The sequence below is a fragment of the Typopeltis vanoorti genome, chromosome 11, assembly GCF_054136105.1.
Source record: "Typopeltis vanoorti isolate ZY-2024b chromosome 11, IOZ_Tvanoo_1.0, whole genome shotgun sequence".
Taxonomy (NCBI): domain Eukaryota; kingdom Metazoa; phylum Arthropoda; class Arachnida; order Uropygi; family Thelyphonidae; genus Typopeltis; species Typopeltis vanoorti.
Genome location: NC_143559.1, coordinates 101535163 through 101560808, shown reverse-complemented (window position 1 = coordinate 101560808; position 25646 = coordinate 101535163). Strand labels below are relative to the sequence as shown.

At 36.0% G+C, this 25646-nt stretch overlaps 1 protein-coding gene across 1 annotated transcript in view; it reads left to right on the top strand.

Moving 5' to 3' along the window:
* Window positions 1–17867: 17867 nt before the first annotated feature.
* The window catches only part of Es2 (ess-2 splicing factor homolog), a 102666-nt gene continuing 94887 nt past the window's right edge, over window positions 17868–25646 (top strand). Inside the window, exons 1-2 of the mRNA XM_090400352.1 lie at window positions 17868–18142; window positions 22864–23038. Of these exons, the coding sequence (XP_090256478.1) occupies window positions 17999–18142; window positions 22864–23038 (319 nt within the window). The 5' untranslated portion in view covers window positions 17868–17998. The remainder of the gene's footprint in view (window positions 18143–22863; window positions 23039–25646) is intronic.

Sequence of the window (25646 nt, the reverse complement as noted above, 5' to 3'; positions counted from 1 at the left end):
TTTATAATTTGAACTAGATCTGATGGAATGCCAGCTAAAATCAACTTGTATAGTAGTCCAAAGTGCCATAACTTGTCAAACGCCTTCTCTAAATCAAGAAAAACTGCCCCGGTGTATTGATGCCAATTATAACTTGTGATAATGAATTCTATTAGTCTGTGAATTTGTTGGGTGGTACTGTGAAATTGGCGAAAACCAAACTGTTCTGAAGGAAGGATGTTTAATTTTTTTACTGAAAGTTGAATTCTGGAAAGGATAGCTTTCTCTGCTATTTTGCCCAGATTAGATATCAGACTTATGGGACGATAACTTTGAGGCTGCTGAGGATCCTTGCCTGGTTTGTATATAGGAACTACGTCTGCCAACTTCCATGCAGAGGGGAAGTACTTAAACCTGAACATAGCATTTATTATTGTTGTGAGATATACGATGGCCTTTCGGGGTAGCAGTTTAATAACTTTGATGGAGATGCCGTCAGGCCCTGGAGCTTTTTTATTCTTTAAATTCTTTATAATGTAATAAATTTCAGCTGGGGAAATAGGTGTGAGCTGGCTAGTACAGGTATCAGGCCGTTTTAACACGTGTCTGACGTGGCGGTGGACTTTGTAAATATGATTGAAATTTAGATTATTGTATGAAGGGCTACACTGTTTTTCTAAATTTTTAGCTATAGTTTCTGCTTTTTCTGCATCTGTGTAAACAATGTTCAGGTCAGATTTGAGAGGAGGAAGAGATTTGTTTTTGTTTTTGATGTTTCTCAGGAACTTCCAAACGAATTGATCACCAGGTGATATGGAGGCTAATTTATCTTCCCATAGTTTGTTTCTATGGACTTTAAGTGCATCTCTCACTGCACTGTTCATTTTGTTGAGATATTTCTTGTCTTGGGGTGCTCTGGTGTTGTGGTATCTTTTTCTTGCTTTATTTTTCTCCCTGATTAAGTTCATTATGTCATCTGGTAGTCGTTTAGGCTTGAAGGCAACTGAATTTGAGGTGATAGATGCTATGGCTGTGTTGATTTGATCAGTAAGTTTATTGACTGCAGAATCAATTTCTTCCTTGGAATTAATATGAGGGATGGGATCAATGTAGTTTGGAAGCATTTTGGATAGTTTTTCCCAGGGAATGAAGGTATGAGGCGAATGGGGAAGATCCCTCTGATAACCCAGTTGGAGCAGAATAGGATTGTGGTCTGATGATAACTCATTCAATGATTCCAGGGAGTACTGTAGGTTAACATTCTGAAGGACAGCTATATCGAAGACGTGCGATGAGCCAGTAGGACTGTGGTGAGTTGGCACTGAGGGACCAGCCACAGTTGCGCAATTTGAGCTTGTGTAGTTATAGAGGATGCGGCCATTCCTATTTATAGACCTACTGCTCCAGGCGTGATGTTTTGCGTTAAAATCTCCTGCAATAATAACCGGCAGTTTAATGCCGAGGATAGCATCCAGATCTGTGGTCAGCAATGTTTTTGATGGTGGGTTATAAGCAGAATATATTTTTATGTTTCCGATAGAGTTTGTGATGACATTGATACCTGTAAGTTCGAGATTGGTGGTTGTAGGAATGGCTACAGAATGATGATTGATGTGATTTTTGATGAGGATGGCGATGCCACCACCTCTGTAATCCAGTCTATCATTCCTATAGAGCTGATATCCTTTGAATTTAGGATTGTCAGCAGGTCTCAGGTGAATTTCATTAATTAATAATATATCCGGATTATATCTGTCATTGAATTCCTGTACTTCTAGTATTTTATTTTTAAGGCCGTTGGCATTCCATGAGATAATCATTAGAGAATCTGGGGTAAATTGTTTCCTATGCATTGGAGAGTGCAGATAAAATGAGCTGTGTTTGCTGCAAGAAACTTTTTGTAGTGCTCAGTGATGGATTTGCGTTACTGAAATCCTGTAACATATTTACAAGAGAAGAGGTGATGATGACTGTTATATTTGAATGTGGATTTGTCATATTCTGGTCATGGATTGCTTTTTTGGGGCGGGCCACATCAGCATATGTTCTTGTTTGGTGTTGAAGATTTATTTTCTTAGGGAGCTCAGTTGATGGTGGGTGAACACCTGTCATCTTGTTCAAGCTAATAGGAGCCTGATGAACTTGAGCTTCTGGGGCTTTCGTTTCTGTCAGTGAGCTAGACTGACTGATTAACTCAGTTTGTCTGTTTTTTGGGTGGCATATACATCCTCTGTAATTTGCAGGGTGGGGGCCACCACAATTAGCACACTTAGCCGGGGTGGTTTTTGGCTTGGAGCAGGTATATGTGGGGTAGGTGTCACCACATTTCAGACATCTGTATTGGGCTTTGCACAACTTCTGGGCATGACCAAATTTTTGGCATCTATGGCATTGCCCAGAAGAGGCCCTCTTCCTAAGTGGCTCTGGTGAGATCTTGAGCCCACAGATTGTCTTCAAATTGTAAATATCTTTATAGATGTTGTGTATTTCTACCAATACTAGAGGCATAGGGGTCTTGTTAGATCTGTACATTCTACTGACTTTGATGGGAGGCAGATCTTGCATGTTGAGGTCAGCAGCTATTTCAGCTGTTTCAATGTCTTCAGATACTCCTCGGAGTACCACTTTAAGATTTTTCTCCGAGGTAAGTGTGAATGTATGGTATTGTATACCTCTTGTGTCCAACTCCTTGGTTAGATTTCTATAGTCAAACACTGTAGTGGGCTGAATTTTGATGCCCTCCTCTATGTTCTTGGCAGTGGAGTAATTTATTTGCAGGTTGGCCATGGTGGTTCTTAGGGCTGTCCATCTCTGTTTTTCCCTAAGAATGACTGGAGGCACCTTTTCATTGGTGGAGGCAGAGGAATCTATGTTGGGGGCATCTTCATCCATGCCATTTTCGTTTGCTGACTCCGAGGCGAGAGTTTTGCGTTTTTTACGCACGTGCTTCTCTCCTTGATCTGAATGAGTAGATTCAGAGGTGACTGGATTTAAATTTTCCTCCATTTGAGGAGTGTCTTCATTTGGATCATCGTCAGTCTCAGGTGAAGAGTAAAGATTCAGGAAGCCGAGCCATTCACGCTCGAACTTCTTAAGGAGTTTCTTTATGAAGCTGAAAGCCAATCCTTTATCTAGAGAGTCTATAATTGTATCAGGATCTATCAAGTTTGATGGCCATTTGAGCTTAAATTTCCTTTGAAGTTTATTTACAAGTATGAGCGCTGGCTCTTCGTCCAGCGAATCTGTGAGGGCGTCCAAATCTGACACATTCATTATTGACAGTTTGCGAATAAACGCAAGTAAATGTATCTGGAATAGGTATGCTAACAATGGCGATTCTATCGGCTGTTAGGCCTAACGAATCGCCCTCGTTGCAATTACCGTCCACTTACCTTTGCTGATGTTCTTAGATTCAGTATAGTTAATCTAGTTAATCTAGCAGCTACACTTCAAAACCATCATATTTAATTACCACTTTCTACAGAGAAGAAAGTTCACAACCGTATCAGTGAAGACTCACTAGCGACCAGTCTGACGTGCAGATAGTCTACCTTACATATATACGGGATTTTTAGCTATGGTCCCTCTGCTGATTAATATGTTTATAATTTTTAAACGATTATCTTTAAAATTTTATTTGTCTATCAAAAATCCAAAAAAGTACCCAATTAAAATCAAAGTCAAAAATTGTCCAAAGTCACTTAAACACAGAATACACAATACACACATTTAAACTTGAAATGACGCTGAATAAAATGTAAGTGCATATTTGGATAGACGCTATTTCGTCTATCCAAATTCTAAGCGGAATTTAAGAAAACGAACATCATAATATACACCTATGTTTCAGACTAAATATTTTGGGATAGATCAGTGTTTCTGAAACTTCAGATATCTTTGTACCCCTTCTTTAATTTTCGTTATTACCAAGTATCTTTTCAAAGTACCCATATCAAAATAATAATAATAAAGAAAATAAAAAAAAAAACCAAAATAATAATAATAATCAATAAAAATTTATTTCATTGTAAATCTGTGTAGCTCAGTGGATGTGGCGTTTGCACACCATCGCGCTAGGCCGCACGAAGGAAGTCTTGGTTTCGAGTCTAGTCGGCGACTAGAGGAAATTTTTCTAAGCCTTTTTTCGACCGGTTCCCGAGTTAGTCGATCTCTGGCACGGGCAAGCAGGTTTTTCCTCCCGGAAACTCGGGTTTTTCGTCCTGTAAACTCAAGAAAATCGACCGTAGAACCCACATTATTTCAGACATTAAATATATTGTGTTAGGGTTAGAAACCACGAGATGGCGGCACATTTGAGCCGTCTCTCTTCACTGCGTACCGCTTAATTAGTGATAGCCTTGGGCCATCTGTCTCTGATTGGGTACCAGTGGAGATTGAACTGCCCACTCAGTCTCCAAAAGTTAGATAGGGCTAAATGGCCTCGCCTACTCCCGTATATACGGGAATAAAAAAAAAAAAAAAAAAAAAAAAAAAGGCGTTAGCTGATTTTTTTTTTTATATCTGTTTTATTTGAATTTAGATGTACATTTAAACAAAATATTATTTATTTTTAATAGAACAAAATTTATAAAGATTCTATACATTTTTACTTAATATAAATAATTTATCATCAATGAAAGGAGTGTAATTGCTTATTTCTATATCTGTTCGCTTTTGTGTGTTTTATAAACCCAGTCTTTAACCAATGGTTCATACTTAACAATTTGAAAGCTAAAAAAAGTACCGTATTTACTCGACTATAACTCGCATTTTTTTCCTAAAATTAAAGCTAAAAAATCGTGCTGCGAGATATATGCGGGGATTTTCGGAAACTAAAGTTTTCAGAAAAAAAAAAAAACTGAAAATCGGTATGACTTACCAAGAAGCTTCTATTCTCCATCACTTCTTCTGTCCTCCAGAGCGGTTTCCTTGTGTGCAATCAAAGTTATCTGCCTAAATAGAGTCATCTTCTTTCCCATTATATCAAGCAAAAATTACCAGTAATTTAAGATTTGAGATACGTAATCAACAATCCTTGACAAATTATTAATGAGAAGTGAAAGATGTGCGCGATTGTAGGCCAATAGAGAAAAAGCAGCTATTAAGAAGTGCATATGATTGTTGCGGTATTAACAAAAGATCGCGCGACCCATGCAAAACAAGCTGACAATTGAATTAAAATGCTAATTCTCTTAAACCGATTTCCATAACATCTGAAATGCATTCATTATATATTTCTTAGTTTTAACACGTTCATGACGGGGATAGTGTCAAGCAAAACTATGTGTTGCACCTGCAACATGTGGTTTGCTTGAGTGTATATGGCAGTTTTCTGTTGGAGGGAAGATGGGATTCATTAGTTAGTGTTTTTATTCCCAGTTGTCTGTAACTGCTCTATTTGTTGAGAAATATATTACACAGTCTGCAAATGTCTGTGAACCTTATCCAGTGACATGATAAAACTAATATTGTTTTTCCTGTTTCTGCAGTATAATGGCTGTTGGGGATGGCGTATTGTGCACTGCAAGGAGCGAGTTATCGCTCCAATGTGAAATTCGGGACGATAGGGACTCGCAATTTGAGTAGGAGAATTCATGCATAATATAATTTAATATATATAGAGAGACTATAAAAGTTTATGAAATTCACATCGTATGATACTTTATGGTTGTTTCCTTAAGTATCTAATAAGTGGGTTCTAAAATGTTTAGTTAGTATGTATGACTATAATTTTTTTATTAATAAAATATAATAAGCACATATTTCACTGTCAATAGGAAATGGTGCCTTTTTTATTTTTCTAACTAAACGCTGTATTTTTGTAAAATATCTTGTTGCCATAATACGGCTGAATGAGCGCCCTTATTAAGCAGCGCCATGAGGCAGGCTGCCTCTATGCTACATCCTGTCGATGTTATTGGGCGAAGCACAGCGTAATAATGAATTCACGGTCTTTCTTAAACTAACAATTTCCACTAAAAATATAATAAACAATCGAGAATATTTATGAAATTTTCGCTGAGTCGATGCTTACCCTGTGAAATAAAATCTATGGTAATATCGATAACGTTTCACTTCAAACAAATTATAATAAAATTGGTGATGTATTAAGTTAAAAATGTTGTTAGATTATTAAGAATTCAGAATAATTTGACTGATTTAAAATTTCATTTTTATTGCATTAACTATAATTGTTAATTGTGTAATTTATATAGTACGATATAATTCAAGAATAAGAAAATTTTATATTTTTTTTATTATTACCCATGGTGAAATGGTGCCTCTATCTTCCAGCGCCCTTGTGTGGCACACAATCTGCACAACCGCACGGCTCGGCCCTGGTCATGGCATCAGTGTTTTGGGATGCTAGAGGCATTTTATTTATTAATTATCTTGAAAAGTATAAAACAATAACCGGCGAATATTATTCGATCTTTTAACCAGACCAGACGAAACGATTCGTGAGAAAAAACCCGGTTTGAAGAAGAAAAAAAATCATCTTTCGTTAGGACAAAACACCTGCCCACAAAGGTGTTTTGGCAATGGGAAAATTAAGGGATCTGCACTATGAATTGTTGGAATAGAGCAAACATTTAATTAATATTATTATGCAATTGTTTTGCATTAATGTTTCTCTTGTAATAAAAACAAAATAGCAATTGGAGATTTTGGTCTTAAAATTCATCAGGAGCGATATTTAATTCTTTACCTCACGGCGAGATCTAATCTGGCGACGGTTTTGGGTGTAGTGTGTAGTTTTATTTCGTGATTTCCATTAGTGTGATAAATTGGCTAATCTGGAAAGGCGCTGTAACTAAGGATGCTAAAAGAGTGGTGGCATACCGGTATAAACTAAAACACACGCACATAACAGTAAGTGTAAGTATGAGCTGTAGCATATAAAAAAAATAAGCTTTTGGAGACTGAGTGGGCAGTTCAATTTCCACCAGTAGCCAATCAGAGATAGCTGGCCCATGTCTATCACTAATTATAACAGCCACCGGTGAAGAGGCTGGCAAACACGTGCTGCCATCTCTTGGTACCTAACCCTAATAAAATATGTTACTGTCTGAAATAATGTAGGCACTAGAACGATAAAAAGAGTAAATTTAAAATAAAATACAAATGAAAAAAAAATAAAACGTTAAAAGTGGAAAACATCAATTGCTATTTGTTAACTTCTCTCTACAGTCCTGCTCTCTTTAGGTACTGTCATTGATTAGGTTTTCTTCTGTGGAAGTTTTGCCAGCTGATTTTTCTGTATCTGAATGTTATGCGAATCTTCCATACTTGAAATTGATAATCCATCAATCTTGTTTAGACTTGGGTGATAAATCACCATTTCATGAGCTTCTTTTAACTTTGACGGATCAACAAACGCATTCAATTTACCATCAAAATTAAGATAACTTCTTTTACTAAACGCATCTTCCCTCAGACTATCTTTTCTTCACAATCTATGCAACCTCACATCCACAAGCCAATACACATACGAAGATATGCCACCATACAGCACAAAACGAGGGATCATCAACACACTCTTAGAGTTCGAAAAATTCTCTCTCCCTCGTGGGACACCTATCTCTAGTCCAGTGTACCTCCCAATATAGATACTAGTCCTTTTCATTCTTTCTCTTTTTCTTTGCTTTTCTTTCCGTATTCTTCGCTCTACTTCTCTTGACTATAAGCATCTCACTTTCCTGATGCCCATCGATCGCGCTTAGGAAAGTGAGATGCTAATAGTCTTTCAATACTGACTACTATGTCTTTTTCTTTGGTAAGACATGCGGTCCTGGATAGATTGGCCAGGATTAATCAGTTAGTGTTTATCACAATAAAGGAAAAACTGCTGCAGTAGTTCTCCCATTCCGTGGTGGTGGTGTAATTACCCATGTCTTGCTGTGGTGGCGGGATAGCACTGGATAGTTCCTCTTTCGAGCACAATTATCGCTTGCCAGTGAGCGGGCGTTCATGTATGACTTAATGGTGGGTGAGGAGTTTATGTCTGCAGGAAACATGTTCAACACCTCAATGAATCCAAAGAATTTCACTACTCACTCTCTCTCTCTCTCTCTCTCTCTAATAGAGAGAACGGGAGATGGTCTTTCTCATGGTGGAGAAGCTGTCCTAGTTGACAATTATAGCCCATTTCATGATATCCGGGTTAATACTGCTCTGGAGGTAGTAGCGCTTCGCCTATCCGTGAGATTTCTTATTACAGCACGTTCTATTTTATTTATTTATTTTCTACTAGTTTATGATAATACAATGTGTTATCATAAACTAGTTAATGTACTAACAGGTTATGAGTTAAACCAGATCTAACTTGATAATTGTATATTACAATTGCGTCAGCAGGGCTTGACGTAGAAGTAGCATTTCCACTCCACAGCGCTAGGCAGCCCAAGAATAACCTAGGTTTAATTATAGTTGCGGCTAGAGGCCTTTCTTTAACCGGTTCGCGAGTTAGTTGGTCTCCGCCATGAGCTAGCTGGATTTTTCTTCCAGAAACTCTGGTTTCTCGACCTGTAAATAAAATAAATATAACCCAGATTATTTCTGACAATAAAATATAGTATATTGTTAGGATTAGAGACCACTGGGACACCTTGTTATCCCCTCTTCACTGAATATTCGTTTGTAAATAGTGATAATGTTGGTCAGCTATCTCTGATTGGCAACCTGTATAGAATGAACTATCCCCACAGTCTCTGGCCTCGCCTCCCCCCCTTTGTGGAATAAAAGGCTTTAGCCAATTTATTTTTATTTTTCAATTGCATCAGCCCATACTTCTTATGGGTGACTTTAATAGACACAACGTTGTGTAGGACATTGCCGCCACGAATGGATAAGGTCGTATCATAGAGGGAATTACAAAAATGATCCTCTCCCTTCTTAATAATAGACACCGAATACCTTCTTCCAAATGCCTATCCACTCATATTCTTCAATAGAACTCTTACAATTCCCCCACTCTATCCCTGCCATTTTCCCATTGCTTATGTGAAGAAGTGGCGAAGAGAACATCTATGGCAGCGATAATTTCCTATTATTTGCACTCTTTCCATAAGCATCATCTCCTACATAGATGCCCATTTGAAAATAGACTAGATTGATTGGAATACTTTTTTCCAGTCTTGAAACGCTGAATGCCGAAGCAGTCAGTCAAACATTTATTAGTGAAGATGCGAAGTATGTCACAAATTGTATTATCTAGGAGCAGCAGCCGCAATTCCAAAATCATCATCTCGATTTCCACTCTACCCGAAGCCGTGATGAAAGTCATAGTGCTAAGTAGTCAAAAAACAAGATCGAGACAGGCATAGGATAAATTTCGTAGGTATACTACCATATCATATCAAATAGTATGTAAACGTGATCGGGCCACATCACGTTATATGAAAAGCCAGAGTCAGGAAAACTCTTGGATCCACTTTACATAGTCCATTAGTCATATGTCGATGCAAAAACTGTGTGGGTTGAAACTCGAGAAATTAAAGGCAGATGAAGAACAACCGTTTGTCTACCTTGGAAGATAATGGCTGTGTTGTTATTGATTCTAAAGATGTTTCAAACACTTTGGGAATATGTTTGCTAGAATCTAGGGAACAGCTTCATATCCTCCCGAATTTTTAATATTGAAAGAGGAACAGAGAAAAAGGAGCTATAAATTTCTATCTATGCTCAGAGCCGTTCAATCAGAAGAACTAAAAATAGTTATTTTTAGTTCTGGTGATAAATCATTTTCCATTATCCTCCATAGATCACCTTCTCCTACAGTACAAGAGCATAAAAATAGTGGAAGAATTTCAGCATTCTTTGCGTGAGTCAAAAGTAATTGCCATACCAAAACTTGGAAAAGATACAGTACAAACAAAAACAGTTATTGACATATATATGACCAACTGTCTTTCTAAGATATTAGGGAAAAAATCGTAAATTTAAGGATTCTCTGTGACTCAAAAAGCGATGAACTTCTTACCAACACGTAGTGTGGTTTTTCTTAGACACCGATCAACAAGGAACCGTTTGGTCCATTTAGAAACATGTATAAGAGGCTCCCTTCTGAACAGCTTATTTCACAAAAACTTATTTCACAGTCAAGAAATATGTCATATTTAAATATCTCGTTAATTTTGCTCTGATGGAATACCTTCCTCTTATTATTAAAAACAATTTAGCGGATTCTTTCAAGTTGGAGTGGGAAGAACGTTATCTCCGCCATATCTTCTTCTCAATGATAGTGATATCCTCTTCTTAATGATAGTTCTTCAAGACTCTATCTTAAGTGTGGCACTCTTTCCTGTCAATAAATAAAATATTCCAAAAAATTACATACTTGGTTTAATCCTTTATCCAAGTGTAAACAAACAAAGTTTGCTCCTCAAGTATTTTCAGGACTGGGGGCAACTCGTGGTACTAAAGCAATGATGAGAAGTCATACCACCTTTACCACAAGTTAACCCACTCCTGAAAATACTTTAGGTGCAAACTTTATTTGCTTACACTTGGATAAAGAATTAAACAAAGTATATAATTTCTTGGTATCTTTAATTTACAGTATAACCAAGTGAAAAATTTCTAACAATCATTCCTGTCAAATTTAATTCAATCACTAAATACCTTTCCCCCACAGTAGGCAAAGTTCTTTATGTCGATGACTGCACAATTTACTGTCACTCCCGTGATACGATGGTAATTGAAAAACAATTTCAATACTCAATTAATCGTGTCTTCAAATGATCTCTTAGTAATGGGAAGCTTTCAACAGAAAGAACAATCTGTACACATGTTTGCTGGATATGTATCATACTTAATTAAGAATGGGATCAAGTATTATTCCAGTACAACCAGAAGCAAAATTCTTCGGACTCGTCTTCCACAGAAAGCTGACAGTCCTTACATTCATTCGTCAAATTAGGAATAAGCAAAAAAAAAAAAAACATAAAAAAAAAAAAAAATTCAGCTAACGCCTTTTTTATTCCCGTATACGGGAGTAGGCGAGGCCATTTAGCCCTATCTAACTTTTGGAGACTGAGTGGGCTGTTCAATCTCCACTGGTACCAATCAGAGATAGATGGCCCAAGGCTATCACTAATTAAGCGGTACACAGTGAAGAAAGACGGCTCAAATGTGCCGCCATCTCGTGGCCCATATCCCTAACACAATATATTTAATGTCTGAAATAATGTGGGTTCTACGGTCGATTTTCTTGAGTTTACGGGACGAAAAACCCGAGTTTCCAGGAGGAAAAACCCGCTTGCCCTTGCCAGAGATAATATCAGTGTAATTCCTCAGATAAGCCTGTAACAATAACCAATCTTTTCAGATGCTTCTGATGTCAAAATGCAAGATTGAGAGTCCTCTCGCTTGTATGTGTAGTTTCAATGCATCAGGCGAGTCGAAAGTACAATTGTTGTTGCATTCTGGTGTGATTACATCTATCTGATGGTTATAATAATAATAATAATAATAATAATTATTATTATTATTATTTTATTCATTATGTTTTGCTTCCATTATCTAGTGTGGCTGTATATTATTTATATAGTTTGTTTATTAAAAAACGTGAAAAACCCTCTAACGCGTTTGATTCCCTCACAGGGGAGAAGGCTAGTCTGTTTTAGTTCTAATTTTCTGGAGACTGAGGGGAAGTTCAATCTCTACCGGAGACCAATTAGAGATAGCTGGCCCAAGAATATCACAAAAAACATTTGGTACCCTGTGAAGACAGGCGGCTATTCATAACACTATATTGATTTTTTTCACTATTTTGCATATTTTTGTTTAGGAGTTCCCCTTTTGATGATGCTATTGGCTCTTTGCTCACTTTTTACAGCATTACTGAGATTTTATAGACAGATACATGAAGAATATAAAGAATAATTTTGGACATATAAGTGAAAGGAATGGGAGGAGGTTGAAAATGTGTAGATATGAAGAAGTGGAAGAATTTCGGGTAAGATAAAAGGAATGTGAATTTAAAAGCCTGGTTTCAAGGGTGGGCCGTGAATTCTTTGAAAAGATGGTGCAAGATAGAAATTTTTGATGAAAGAAGAAGGACAGAATGTGATGAAACAAGTTTAGGGATGAGAGTCAGTGGCGCATCCGGAGGGGGGTGGTAAGTAGACCGATCTAATAGCAAAGAGGAAAGCTTCATTCTGTAGTCAGTTATGTTTAGAACTACCGTAAAATGAATAAGGCATTTCCCTTATTCGTTTTAGTAATTATTATTTTACTGTTATTTTTAATTTCCCCCATCGCTTTGAATTCTTCTTTAGATAGGTTGCTTTTTTGAGGTTTAGCTTGGGTGAGAACATCGGCTACATCTAGTCTCAGATTGTTGTAATATGGTTTGGAAGAATGCGGATACCACGTTCTACCTGAATCATTATTTCTTCAGAAGGAATTCTTTTCGGTGCTATGGCAAAATTATGACCTGGCGAAAGTCCGCTGATTGCTTCAAGTTTCAAGGTAAGGATGTTTTAAGGATGTTACACAGATTAACTTTTGTGTTGAGAAGTAGGTGAGGTTTGCAAACAGAGTTATTTTTTAAACTTGCGAATTTTTTGATATTCCGACATCGTACATTGTGGAATTTCTTTTTTGCTGAACAATTAGAGACGTTGGAGAAGATCGTCCAAAGGTCATCGTTCAGCATGGCGGCAAGCCCTTCTTCTAGCGCACGAATAGCCTTGTTAGTGTTGGCCAAGAGAATGCGGGCAGCAGCAATTTGCTCCCGTAACAGAGCGAAGCTAGTGCGTCTTTATATGCGAAGAGCTTCAGGTGAAGTGAATCGGTGCTTTAATTTTACACAATTAGGGATCAAATGATTATCCCGGCAGCGTTTCAGAAAGGCTAATCGATTCATTTGTCTAGAGATCTTCAGTTTTAACTTGTCGTATTGACCGGCCTTGCTCGCGATGGAATCTCACAGGATTATTGTAATTCTTGTAGATAAACTTATACGTTTTTGATACATAACCGTCAATTTTTAGTAAAAGACAACATATACTGTTTTATATTATTTAAAAAAACTTTAATTAATGCTTCCTATAATTCGGTAATGTCACATTACCAACTTCAGGGAACATAAAATTAATGATATGTGCACGCCAGCACTAACACTAAACAAATATGGCTGAAGACAGCAACTGAAGTTGGTCCTAGAATCCTAAATTAACACCTGTTTTGACTACACAAATAAGCTTTTCTTTTTACTATTAGATTGGTCTATTAACCTCCCTATAGGATAGGATCCAACCAGCTCTCAAATCAGAACACTCAATAGGCTCCTTAAGAAGGTCACTTCTTGGCCTGTGGAAGTGACTAACAAACTAAAACCTTTTAACTCTAGATCCCCCAGAATATATGACTTCCAAAAAGCATAAACAGAATGTGCCATTATGGCGCATCGATTCCCCCACACACAAATTAGCCAAACATTTAGCCAGAATGCTGACACAAGATACTGGCAAGACACCTTCACACATTAAAAATTCAGACTACTTTAAAGCCAGTATAGAAAACCTCTCGCTCCAACACACTGACACAACGGTCAGTTTTGATGTCATCCAAGCCAAATTTCCTCCCGATATCACAGCCCTATTTCAGTTTACCATGAAGTCAGGCTATTTCGTTTGGCAGTGAAAATTCTATAAACAATAGAGGGGACAGCTATGGGTTCTTAACTCTCTCCACCTCTGGACGACTTCTTTATGGAGACATCTGAAGAAAAAGCCTTAAAGTCGGCTCCACTTAAACCTACTGTTTGGCTATGCTATGTAGATGATGTGTTCACTATTTGGCTGCATGGCTTGGACACACTCCACAACTTGTTATCACACTTAAGCAATCAACACCAGAGAATTCAGTTTATCTTGGAAAAAGAAAACATTAAGAATCTCCCATTCCTATACACTCTGATTACACGCCAGCCTGATGGATCCCTGGCTTTCTCTGTTTATAGAAAACCTACACTAACAGGTTGGGATATTCACCAATACAGTCACCAGTGCAATCACCCCCCCCCTCCCAACAATATGGGATTATAAAAACCCTATATAACAGGCCAAATTAATCAGTTCAGATAACAATGCTCTTACCACTAAACTTAATCATATTCTTAACACCTTTGTAGTCAATGGCTACAACCCTTATAAAATTCAAAAAATAATAAAACCAATTAAACTTAACCCCCCCCCTCCATAAGAGGGACTAGTCTAAATCTATCACCATTCCTTATATTCGGGGTACTTCTAAAGAGCTAGCAAAAATCCTAAAAATATAGGACTTGACAACTTGTTATAAACCATATAAAAAATTGGCATCTCTTATCTGCTCCCCTAAGGACCAATCACTTCCCCTATATCTACTTGGAGTATACCAGGTCACTTGTAGTTGCAAACTGTCTTACTATGGCCAAACAGGCACCACAGCTAATATCAGGTTATCTTAACATAAGGATTATATCAGTTTCCACCAATACAGTCACTCAGGGCTTGCTGACCAGGCTTTGGACACCCGCAATAAAATACGTTGGAAGAAAGCTACCTTACTACACTACAGCAAGTATAAATATGAAGGATTATTCCTGTACTCAATCTTAGCTCTAAAAAACTCCCCATATCTCAAAAAATTTGGATGCACGAGACTACCCCAAATATGGGAAGCTTGAATCCATACAACATCAGCCCAACAGCCAAGACTACTACCCAATTTAGCCCACTAGGTGGCACCTTTTAGGACTCTAGGACCGACTTCAGTTGTTGTCTTCAGCAATGTTTGTTCAGTGTTTGTGCCTGCGTGAACATGTCATTATTTATGTTCCCTGAAGTTGGTAATGTAACATTACAGAAATATAGGAAGAATTAATTAAAAATTTTTAATTAATACAACAGTATACGTTGTCTTTCCCTATAAAATTAATTGTAGGTATATTGCCAATCTTATAAGCTGATGACAGGAATTTCCCTTCGGAATTTTTTTCTGCTTCGTATAATAGGCAGATTAGCCAAAGAAATCATATGCAGTTACTAGTCAAAAATACTATGTTGTGAAGACAATTGGAAGGTTCTCTACAGGAAAAACTCGATTAATTAGTCTATCAATTATGCGCGCTAAGCGAATTCTATAAACAATAGGAATAATTATAGTTCATTAACGTAAATTTGGAAAAAATCATAGTAAAACCTATATAAATAAATAAAAAATATAAATTATCTCTTATAGGGAGTATGCGAAGCCTTTATACCCTGTTTAGCTTATGGAGACCGTGTGGGCAGTTCAATATCCACTGGTAGCCAATCAGAGATAGCTGGCTCATGTCTATCACTAATTATAGGCGGCTACTGATGAAGAGATCAGCAAACTAATGCCGCCATCTCTTGGTGCCTAACCCTAACAGGATATGTTATTATCTGAAATAATGTGAGTACTATGGTCGATTTTGTTGAGTTTACGGGACGAAAAACCCGCTTGCCCGAGCTATAGATCGAATAACTCGGGAACAGGTCGAAGGTAGGCTTAGAAAAAGTTCCTCCAGTTGGCCACTAGATTTGAACCTAGTTCTAACTTCGAGTGGTTAAGCACAGAGAACGCAAGGGCCACTTTCGGCTATATTAGAACATAAAATCATCCAAGTTAATAAATATCAATTGCTTAAATTTTTATGTAATGTGTGACCATTTGATTGAGCTATGTTCTTTACAAAAAATTAAGTAAAGATGTTTGAATCGTGCTCGAGTTTTTCATCGTGTCATGCAATTTGCGATAGCTGGCAATTGTCTTATAATGATTTCGGCGTACTTCGAAGCTTCGTTCCATATGAGGATCAGCATCAAATAAAATTTCCTTCGCATACTCGATGTGATTGATAACTAGCTCAAGTTCTTTTGTAGTTTTTCTCGTTGGTTGTAACATTCTCTGCTTGTTCGCACTCCTTATCCTCTGCTTCATATGCACGCCGTTCTTCTATTTGAAGGAGATCATTATCACTTAAACATTCTGTGAAGTCGACCAAGTTTATCACATCGTTGTTATCCAGTTCATTAATTCCAAGTTCTTTTCCAATTGTGCTCATTTATTCAGATATGTTAGATCCTTGATTTTTCACGATAAACTAACATAGCCTTGAGTTTAAATCTATGCACTGACTCCTAATAAAAGCGTAAAAATAAAAATAAAAATAAAAGATGATCTTTATACTGTGTATTCTGGTTGAGATACTTCACTTTTAGCTAGGGAAGTTTTTGTTATCATACGGTTCCAAAATTGACCACTTTTCGACGTTGAAAATTTGCTGATCGTCATAATTACCCTCCTAAATTATCCTTTGCAATTCTTCAGGAAAATTTGCGACAGAATATTTATCTGCAATAGCAGATTCCCCAGTTTTTCTTAAGTTATGCAGTCCAGCAAGATTTTTAAAACGGTCAAACCATCCTAAACTCGCAGTAAAGCTTTCTAATTCCTCTTGAAATTTGGTCTCTTTTAATGAGATAAAATTATTGAGAGCTTTTGCCTGAATATTCCTTGTATTAAGAGATATTCCTTTTTTGGTTATTATCCTCAATCCAGAGTGATATAAGACGCTCCATCTGATCATTAATTGGTTTCTATTTCAGGAAATCCGCATGCTTAAAGAAGGAGTAGCAATTTTCCTTTGTTCTTATTTAGTACAGTCCAAACTGTACACTGGCTGTATCTAAGTCTCGCACAATCATTATATTATTATCGCCACTTTCCTATCTCTTAATGACTTCTAGCTTTTCCTGTCGCTACTTATAGGCGACAAAAAAATTTCGCGTAACGTAAAATTTCGTATAACGTAAACAAATTGCCTTAACTGATTAATCACTCACTTAAAGCTGGAAATAGTATCATTTCATTCAAATGATACTATTTGAATGAAATGAAACCTGGCTTAATGCTATTTACCAAAATTGCATTAAGCCAGGTTTCCCGTATTATAGAGTAGCTTGCCCCAATGAATTTCACATCTTTATAGACGTTTTATATAATACTAAAACTATAAACAATGATGGATCCTTAATATTATTTTTATCTTTTATCTTACAATATTCTTGGTTATCCTCTCCAATAATTGTTAAATGGTATTTTTTGTTTTTATTCTTATTTCTAATAATTGTTCATTACAATTATAACTTTCTTATTATTAATATTAATTATTTGACACCTCAGGGAGTCCAAAGACCCATCGCGGGAGGGCACCTGACTCCACCATTCAATCACCAACTGATAGCAACTACACAAACGCCACCTACCGCCGACCTCCACTATTATTTCCGCAGACAATCACAAACATCCATGCCCATGGTGGGATTCGAACCCGCGACCTTTTGGCTGGAGAGCGGATACGCTATTCACTCGATCAACGAGGCGGGCATTTTATTTTATTTATGTGTATTTTTTGTGTTTATCCATATCGTTTATCCTCTCCTAGTTTCTCTCTTGTCTTCCATCGCCCACTATGTTATTATTATTATTATTATTATTATTATTATATGATACATCCAAAGAGATTAAAGACTCATCTAGGGAGTACGTTCCGCCACACCTGACCCACCATCTCCACTGCTTAATCAATATATATAATGTTCTGATTACTTGTTATTGTTTAAATATCATTTAACAGCTCGACCCTAGCTAAGTGCTAGTATGTAAATGAGTAATTCAGAGTACATTATATGTACAAATTATTAACATACAGTATATATTTACTGCTGTTTGGCTGTATTCATGATTATTATTTTCGCACTCATAATTGTCATATTTGGCGCCTTTGGGCTTTTTCCAGAAAACATATTCTAGTTATTGATTATGCACTTGGTTTTTAAATGCGTTTATTCTGTTGTTGGTAAGGATGGGATATTTTGCGTTTAGGGTTTGTAATCAAATTTTTTTGTTGTCATGTGTGTAAACTCACAATAGGAATCAACACTGTGTCCAAAATTTATATTAATAAACGACATAAATACTTTATATTAGACCATTCGAAATGTTATCCATTGATAATGAAGGATGTCGGACAGTGTCAGCTGTTTCTTCCGGATCTCTGAAATCGAAGAATGCGAATAGTGAAGATATCCGGAATAAAATTGCTTGTAAACAGAAGATTCTGGATGAAGATACATACACAGAGGTAATGTGAGAGTTCATGGCTTTATTTTATATAGCATATTATACATGATGAAAGCATTCCTAGTCGAATATTTTTACAGATGGGTGTTACACAATCTAAACTATTGTTAACCCGTAAAACATCCAAGTTCTGTACTGTGAACGTTTAAAAGGCATCAGTGAATTAAAGTTTCGTGCTGTTAAATATCCATTATTTTTTCCGGCATAAACCACATAATATATTCAAAGAAAATATGATCATTTACTGGCGTATAATGCATTATTGTTCTCCAAAAATCAAGTTTTTGTTCTTACTAGCTTCCTGTAAAGAGTCTTCTATTAAATTAATCTGTGATTTGTTAGTATAAGCATGGCTAATCAGTGCCGCACATTGTTAAAAGATGTTACATGATGTATGTTAAATATTTCTATAAGAGTGACATAAATCCTTACTCTTTCAGCTGCTTAAATTGTCACTTTTATCAAGCCACTCAATTTACACGAATTTGCAGTTGTTTTTCTTAATGTCATCATGATTATCTTGCACCAATCTTTGTAATGTATGCTTTGACATCTTGCCAGGGTCAAACTTGAAACATAAAAGTTTTTTTATGTTTGCAGTTGCTATGAACAACTGCAAATTTACGCAAATTCGTAGTTGTTTTTTGCTTTATTTTCAGCAATGACTTGAAATTTTAACACACTAAAACCGCAAATGTAATATTTCTCATATTAAAATAGCATGTGATGGGGAGGGCCTGAGATTTGAAAGTGTGTGATCTGATAATAGCATCTGAAGATTTGTCCTTAATTAAGGTGATCTTTGCCCTTTGGTTGGGAAAGTTACCAGGAGGTAGTTAAGCAGCATGTGGAATTTTCAATTAAGGAGTATATGTGGAACTACATATCCATTGATTATAGCAAACTGGGGAGGGAGTTTGGAGCAAGTGTAGTGGCATAATAATGGTTGTTAGCTCTGCATAGGAAATGCTTGAAAGAAGTTTCAGATTTTATAAGTCAGTTTTAGGAGGATAAATCAAAATGGACTTAAATGGATAAATTGCATCATTAAGCGGGAGCTGCAAAATAAATAAATAGAAATAAAAATAAAATAAAATGTTGAAAACTTTTTCACCTCTTATTCTTTCAAATAAGTCTGTTATCTATCAGTACTCCAATATTATCAGGTTTTATATTTTGACCCTCTAAGGCCCTTCTAACTGCATCAATCTACCTAAATTTTTGTCTTCCTCTAAGTCTTTTTTTTTTTCTTCTCTCTTCCATTCTGGAATCAAATACCTGCTTTGCTTTCCTCTCACATTTTGTTTAAGTGACCATACTACCTGAGATTAGCTTTGCTCACATTTCTGAATGCTAACAATGTCATGTTCCTTCCTAATATCTTCATTTTTAATAGGATTCTGCCATTGATTCAGAACTCATCATCATCATCAAATTCCTGCCATGTACCCTCAAGGGGTGTACAGGATATGATAGTACTACATGAAAAAAATTACATCATTATTAATTTCCTATCTACAATTTTCCTCCAAATCAGTCTGTTACTTGTCAACACTCCAATATTATCAGATCTTATATTTCTATCGTCTAAAGCACTTTGTACCGTATCAATCCACCTATATCTTGGTCTTCCTCTCGGTCGTTTTCCTGCCAACCTGGCAGAGAAAACTTGTTTTGCTAATCTTTCCTCGCCCATTCTGTTTAAGTGACCATACCACCTGAGATTAGCTCTGCTAACGCATTCCTGGATGCTGACAATGTCAAGTTCTTTCCTAATATCCTCGTTTTTAATATGATACTGCCATTGATGCCATCTGTTCACGCCTATAATCTTTCTCAGGACTCTCATATCTGAAGTCTCTAGTCTTTGGTCAAGTGTTTTACTTCTGACCCAGCTCTCAGATCCATAAGTTAAAACTGGTTTGAACACTGTCTTGTATACAGCTAATTTAGTGTTCCGACTAATTTCTCTCTTATTCCATATGAATTTGTTCAATTGACTTCCCACCATACCAGCTTTGCTGATTCTGTTGTCTATTTCTATATTTAATTTACCATCTTCAGTAAAAATCGTGCCTAAATAGCTGAAATGTTTTACTTGTTCCACAGGTTCTCCATTCACAACACAGTTGACATTTTCAATGATTCTGCCTATTTTCATTGTCTTTGTCTTTTTATTGCTGACCTTCATACCATATCTATTACAAGAGCAATTCAATTTAGTCAGAGAATCTTGCAGACTTGTAGCGGATTTATTTAGAAGTATAACATCATCCGCATAAAGCAAAGAGCTGACATTAACATCTCCAATTTTGATATCATGTTTAATACCACTTTCCTTCATAATGTGATCCATATAGATAATGAATAACAGAGGGGATAATGTACATCCTCAGAACTCATATCTGTGGTATCTAGTCTTTGATCAACTGTTTTATTTCCAACCCAGCTCTTAGATTCATAAGCTAAAATTGGTTTGAACACTGTCTTGTACATATCTAGTTTAGTGTTTTGACTCATTTTTCTCTTTTTCCATATAAATTTATTGACTCTCAAACCATACCAGTTTTGTTTGTTGTCTATTTCCATATTTAGTTTGCTGTTTTCACTTTGTGTTTAGGCACACTAAAAATTTAGTGTGCCTAAATTTTTAGCTGAAATCTTTTACTTTTTCTATAGGTTGCAAAATGAGGAGCAGAAGGTGCAACTTAGATAGTTGATGAGTAGTAAGGAAAGAGAAATTGGCATATGAAAGGAGATTGGTTGAATCATTAAAGCAAGATTATGAAGGGAAGTTAGCTGAACAGGCCAAGGAAAGTAAGAGAATTTTATTACTATCTAGCAAGTAAATGAAAGAATAACCTTAGCAAATTCAGATGTTGAATTTGCTAGAAAGTGCTAGATGAATTAGAAATAACTGAGTTGTAATGGTTGAGTTTAGTAAGGTATATTTTCCAGGTCGACCTATTAGTTCTGTGGATGCTGCTGAGGAGAAACTGGATGAAATAATACAGATAGATGAGTTAGAAGTATTAAATTTATTGCAAGAACTTGATTTGAACACCACAGCAGAATTAGATGAGATATTGGCATGGATACTGAAGAAATGTGCAAGTGTTGGCAGTGTCCCAGACCTGGTTGTACACCTTGAATATGAGACACTCATGATTCCTAATGGGTAGAAAGATAGCAAGATAATTTCATTATACAGGGATGGAACTAAAATTGATGCAGTATGCAATGAATTATAAATCAGCCATGAACTCTGGTTTGGCTATGAAGATATTGGAAAGGCTGGTTAGGTGGGTAGATAACACCGATCCTGTATACAGATTAGAATGGTTTTTATTAAGGTGGATCTTGTTTTAGCAATCTGCTGACATTCTGTAATAGAGAATAGCATCGCTGTTTAAGTGACATAGATATACCATGATTCTTCTGGATTTTTCTATGGCATTTGGTAGGATTGTTAGGATTGACAATAACCTCACCACATGTGAGGTTATTGTCAATCCAGTTCATATTGTCAAGCCATGGTTAGGAGAATGGCTGACTGACAGTTATCAGAAAGTGAGCTATGTAGGTGCTGAGTCTAAAATGGAGGGTGACCAGTCGTGTACTATAAGATACTTTGGCAATTGTTGTTTATTTTATATATTAATGATATTGGAGAAGGTCTAGATAATGTTATACAGTTATTTGCTAATGCTAAATTTGGGTGAGTGATAAGAGACATATCTGATAACAGAATATCTGCAGGTTGACTTGAACAAACTAGTTCAATAGGAAATAAATGTTAGTGAGCATTAAATTAGATTATGAATTTTGGACTGAAAACATTGAATGCAGCATAATGCATTAACAGAAATTTGCTGCAAATAGTCAGTGAAGCTACTGGGATTACAGTGGACAGAGAACTAAAATTTAGAGGCCACATCACTAAAGCATTGAAGACATTATATCAGAGATACTACCTGCAGTGTTGAAGAGAACAATAAGAAAAAGGAAGGTATCTCCCATTATACAAGCATTTAATAAGACCACTTCTCGACTTGTGCTCAGATGGTTTCCTGGGTTCCAAGGAGATTGGGAAACAATTGAAAAAATCCAGAAGTGGATAACCAAATTGATAAATTGGTTATTTACTGAGGAATAGAGCAAGAAGATCAGTGAAACAGAAACATACAAACTGTAAGGGAATCATACACTATAGATACAAGTGAGATTTTGCAGCTTATGGCAAATATCATCCTTGGAAACTGAGAGTGGGATTAGCTTTTGTGAGGCCCAGTTTCATCTTATGGTTTGTAGTGAGTGGGTCTTTGGCTTATGTATTCAAAGGAATGGATAAAACTCATGGTCATTCCTAGAAGCTGACTAATGTGTGGTTAGGAAACATGTGAGGTCCAGATGTGAAATGGACTACCATTCAGTGTTGTAAATGCAATTTTAGCTAATATATTCAAAGAGAGATGATAGATATTGAGCATGAGTAAATGACTAAAAGGACCCTCTCCTCAATCAGTCCTTGGACTTCCTGTAGAAGCCATGATAATCATAATAATAATAATTACACACACGCACACGGTCACTTCCTTATGTTAAATCTAGATAAATATAATGTGCATAATACTTGAATTCTGAAACATTACATTAATTTAGTCATAGTATTATTTTATAAGCATATAAATGTATTAATTCTTTACATTACATTGATTGCAGGAATTACAAAAAATTATACAAAGAGACTTTTTCCCAGATTTACCAAAATTAAAAGCACAAATAGGATATTTAGAAGCTTTGGAAAATAATGACATTGCAAAACTTAGAGAAATTCAAATGAAGTATCATCCTAAGATAGGAACTAGTCAGGCAAGCGCTGGATTAAATTCAGTTTGTAAGTTCAATTTTGATTTGTTACGGTACTTTTTAAAAATAATAATGAAACTATGTTAAAACTGTTCTCTATGTGTTTGCATAATTTACAATAAGGTGATACAAGAGATTGTTGAATCTAAGTATATAGTAGTGTGTCAATTAATAGCTTTAATGTAATATGTGCAGTAGACATATTACATTAAAGTAAATTTCATGGCTTACACATGTAACAAAAATTATATATAATTTATTCAAAAACTTCAATATATCATCATCATCATCATCAAATTTCTGACATGTACCCTCAAGGGGTGTACAGAATATGATAGTACTACATGAAAAATTGACATCATTATTAACTTCCTATCTACAATTTTTTTCCAAATCAATCTGTTACCTGTCAAGACTCCAACATTATCAGATCTTATATTTCTATCTTCTCAGACACTTTTTACTGTATCAATTCACCTATATTTTGATCTTCCTCTGGGTCTTTTTTCTGTTAACCTGGCAGAGAACACTTGTTTTGCTAATCTTTCCTCTCTCATTCTGTTTAAGTGACCATACCAGATGAGATTAGTTCTGCTAACACATTCCTGGATGCTGACAATGTCAAGTTCTTATCTAATATCCTTGTTTTTAATATGATATTGCCATTGAGGCCATTTGTTCACGCAACTAATCTTTCTCAGGACTCTCATATTTGCGGCCTCTAGTCTTTGGTCAAGTGTTTTATTTCTAACCCATAAGTTAAAATTGGTTTGAAGACTGTCTGGTATACATCTAATTTAGTGTTTTGACTAATTTCTCTCTTATTCTATGTAAATTTATTTAGTTGACTTCCTACCATACCAGCTTTGTTGATTCTGTTGTCTATTTTCATATTTAATTTACCATCTTCACGAAAAATCATGCCTAAGTAGCTGGAATGTTTTACTTGTTCTATAGGTTCTCCATTTACAATGCAGTTGATATTTTCAATGCTTTTGCCAATTTTCATTGTCTCTGTCTTATTATTGCTGACTTTCATACCATATCTCTTACAACAGTTGTACAATTTAGTCAGGGAATCTTGCAGACTTGTAGCGGATTTCTTTAGAAGTATAACATCCATGTGTAGAGGCTTTGTATAACATCATCCACATAAAGCAAAGAGCTGACATTAACATCCCCAATTTTGATATTAGGTTTAATACCACTTTCCTTCATAATGTGATCCATATAGATAATGAATAACAGAGGGGATAATGTACATCCTTGTCTGACACCAGATTTAACATTAAACCACTTTCCTGTACTTCCTTCAATTCTAATTGCTGACCTACAACTCAAATAAAGACTAAGTATTGCTTGATATAATGCCCCACTGACTCGCTACAACTGTAGAGTTTTGACTTGCATCTCTCTTGATACCTTGTCATATGCCTTTTCTATATCAACAAAACTTAAATACAGATCTTTGTTATATTCCCATGATTTGTCAACTATTTGTCGTAAAATGAAAATCTGATCCTGACAGCCTGTGTTTGGCCTGAATTGAGCTTATTCTTCACCAAGCTTCCATTCCACAATTCTTCTCAACCTTTTCTCAAGTATACTTGCATATATCTTACCAGGAACACTCAGTAGAGAAATGCCTCTGTAATTCTCACATTCAGTTTTATTTCCCTTTTTATATATGGGTACTATGAGAGCTCTATTCCAATCATCTGGAATTCGTCCATGTGTCCAAGCCTTTGAACTTTACAGTGCAGTCACTGTAAGATTTTTATCCTATACTTGAGCATTTCTGGTCGAATATCATCTACGCCAGCTGCCTTTCCACATGTCAGTCTTTTGATGGCTTTATGTAGTTCAAGTATGGATATGCATTTCTGATTGCATGGCTTTTGAGTGTTATTTTAACAGTGTTCTATCTCTGGTAAAAATCATTTAGCAATTTTTTGAAATAATTGTTCTCTACATCAAGGATATCTTTTTCTCCAGATTTCATGTCACCTTTATTATCTCTAATTCCTTTTACAGCATTCTTTCCTTTATTTCTTAGCTTTTTTAACAATCTCCAGAATATCTTTCCACTTAATTGATGTTTATTTTGTATGTTCTTACCAAAGTCTTCCCATGACATTTGTTTAGCTAGTTTTACACAGTGTTTAGCTTTCTTACATTTGTCTCTGTATTCTCTAAGAGCACAAGCTGACTTATTTGGCAGGAACTTTTGATATGCTTTCTTCTTCTTGTTATTCACTGCCTCTTTAACTTCCTGTGTCCACCATGGAGTTCTAATTTTTCCATCCTTGCAGACAACCTCACCACATGCATCTCTGGATGAATCAATCAATATTTTCTTCAGGATTTGCCATCGAATCTCCAAAGTTTAGTTCCTGTTCTCAAACTCTTTCATTTTTTCTTCAATAATGTCAGTGTATTTTAGTCTGCAGTTTAGATTTGAGAGCCACTGAACTTTTTTTGCTTTAAAACTTTTGTACATGTTCTTCTTTTCAATATGAAATTCTCTCCTTCTCAAGACTAAATGGTGATCACTTCCAATTTCAAATCCTCTATACACTAGTGTCCTGCACCAGGAAGAAAACATCACTATCAACAATAACATAGCCAATGAGACT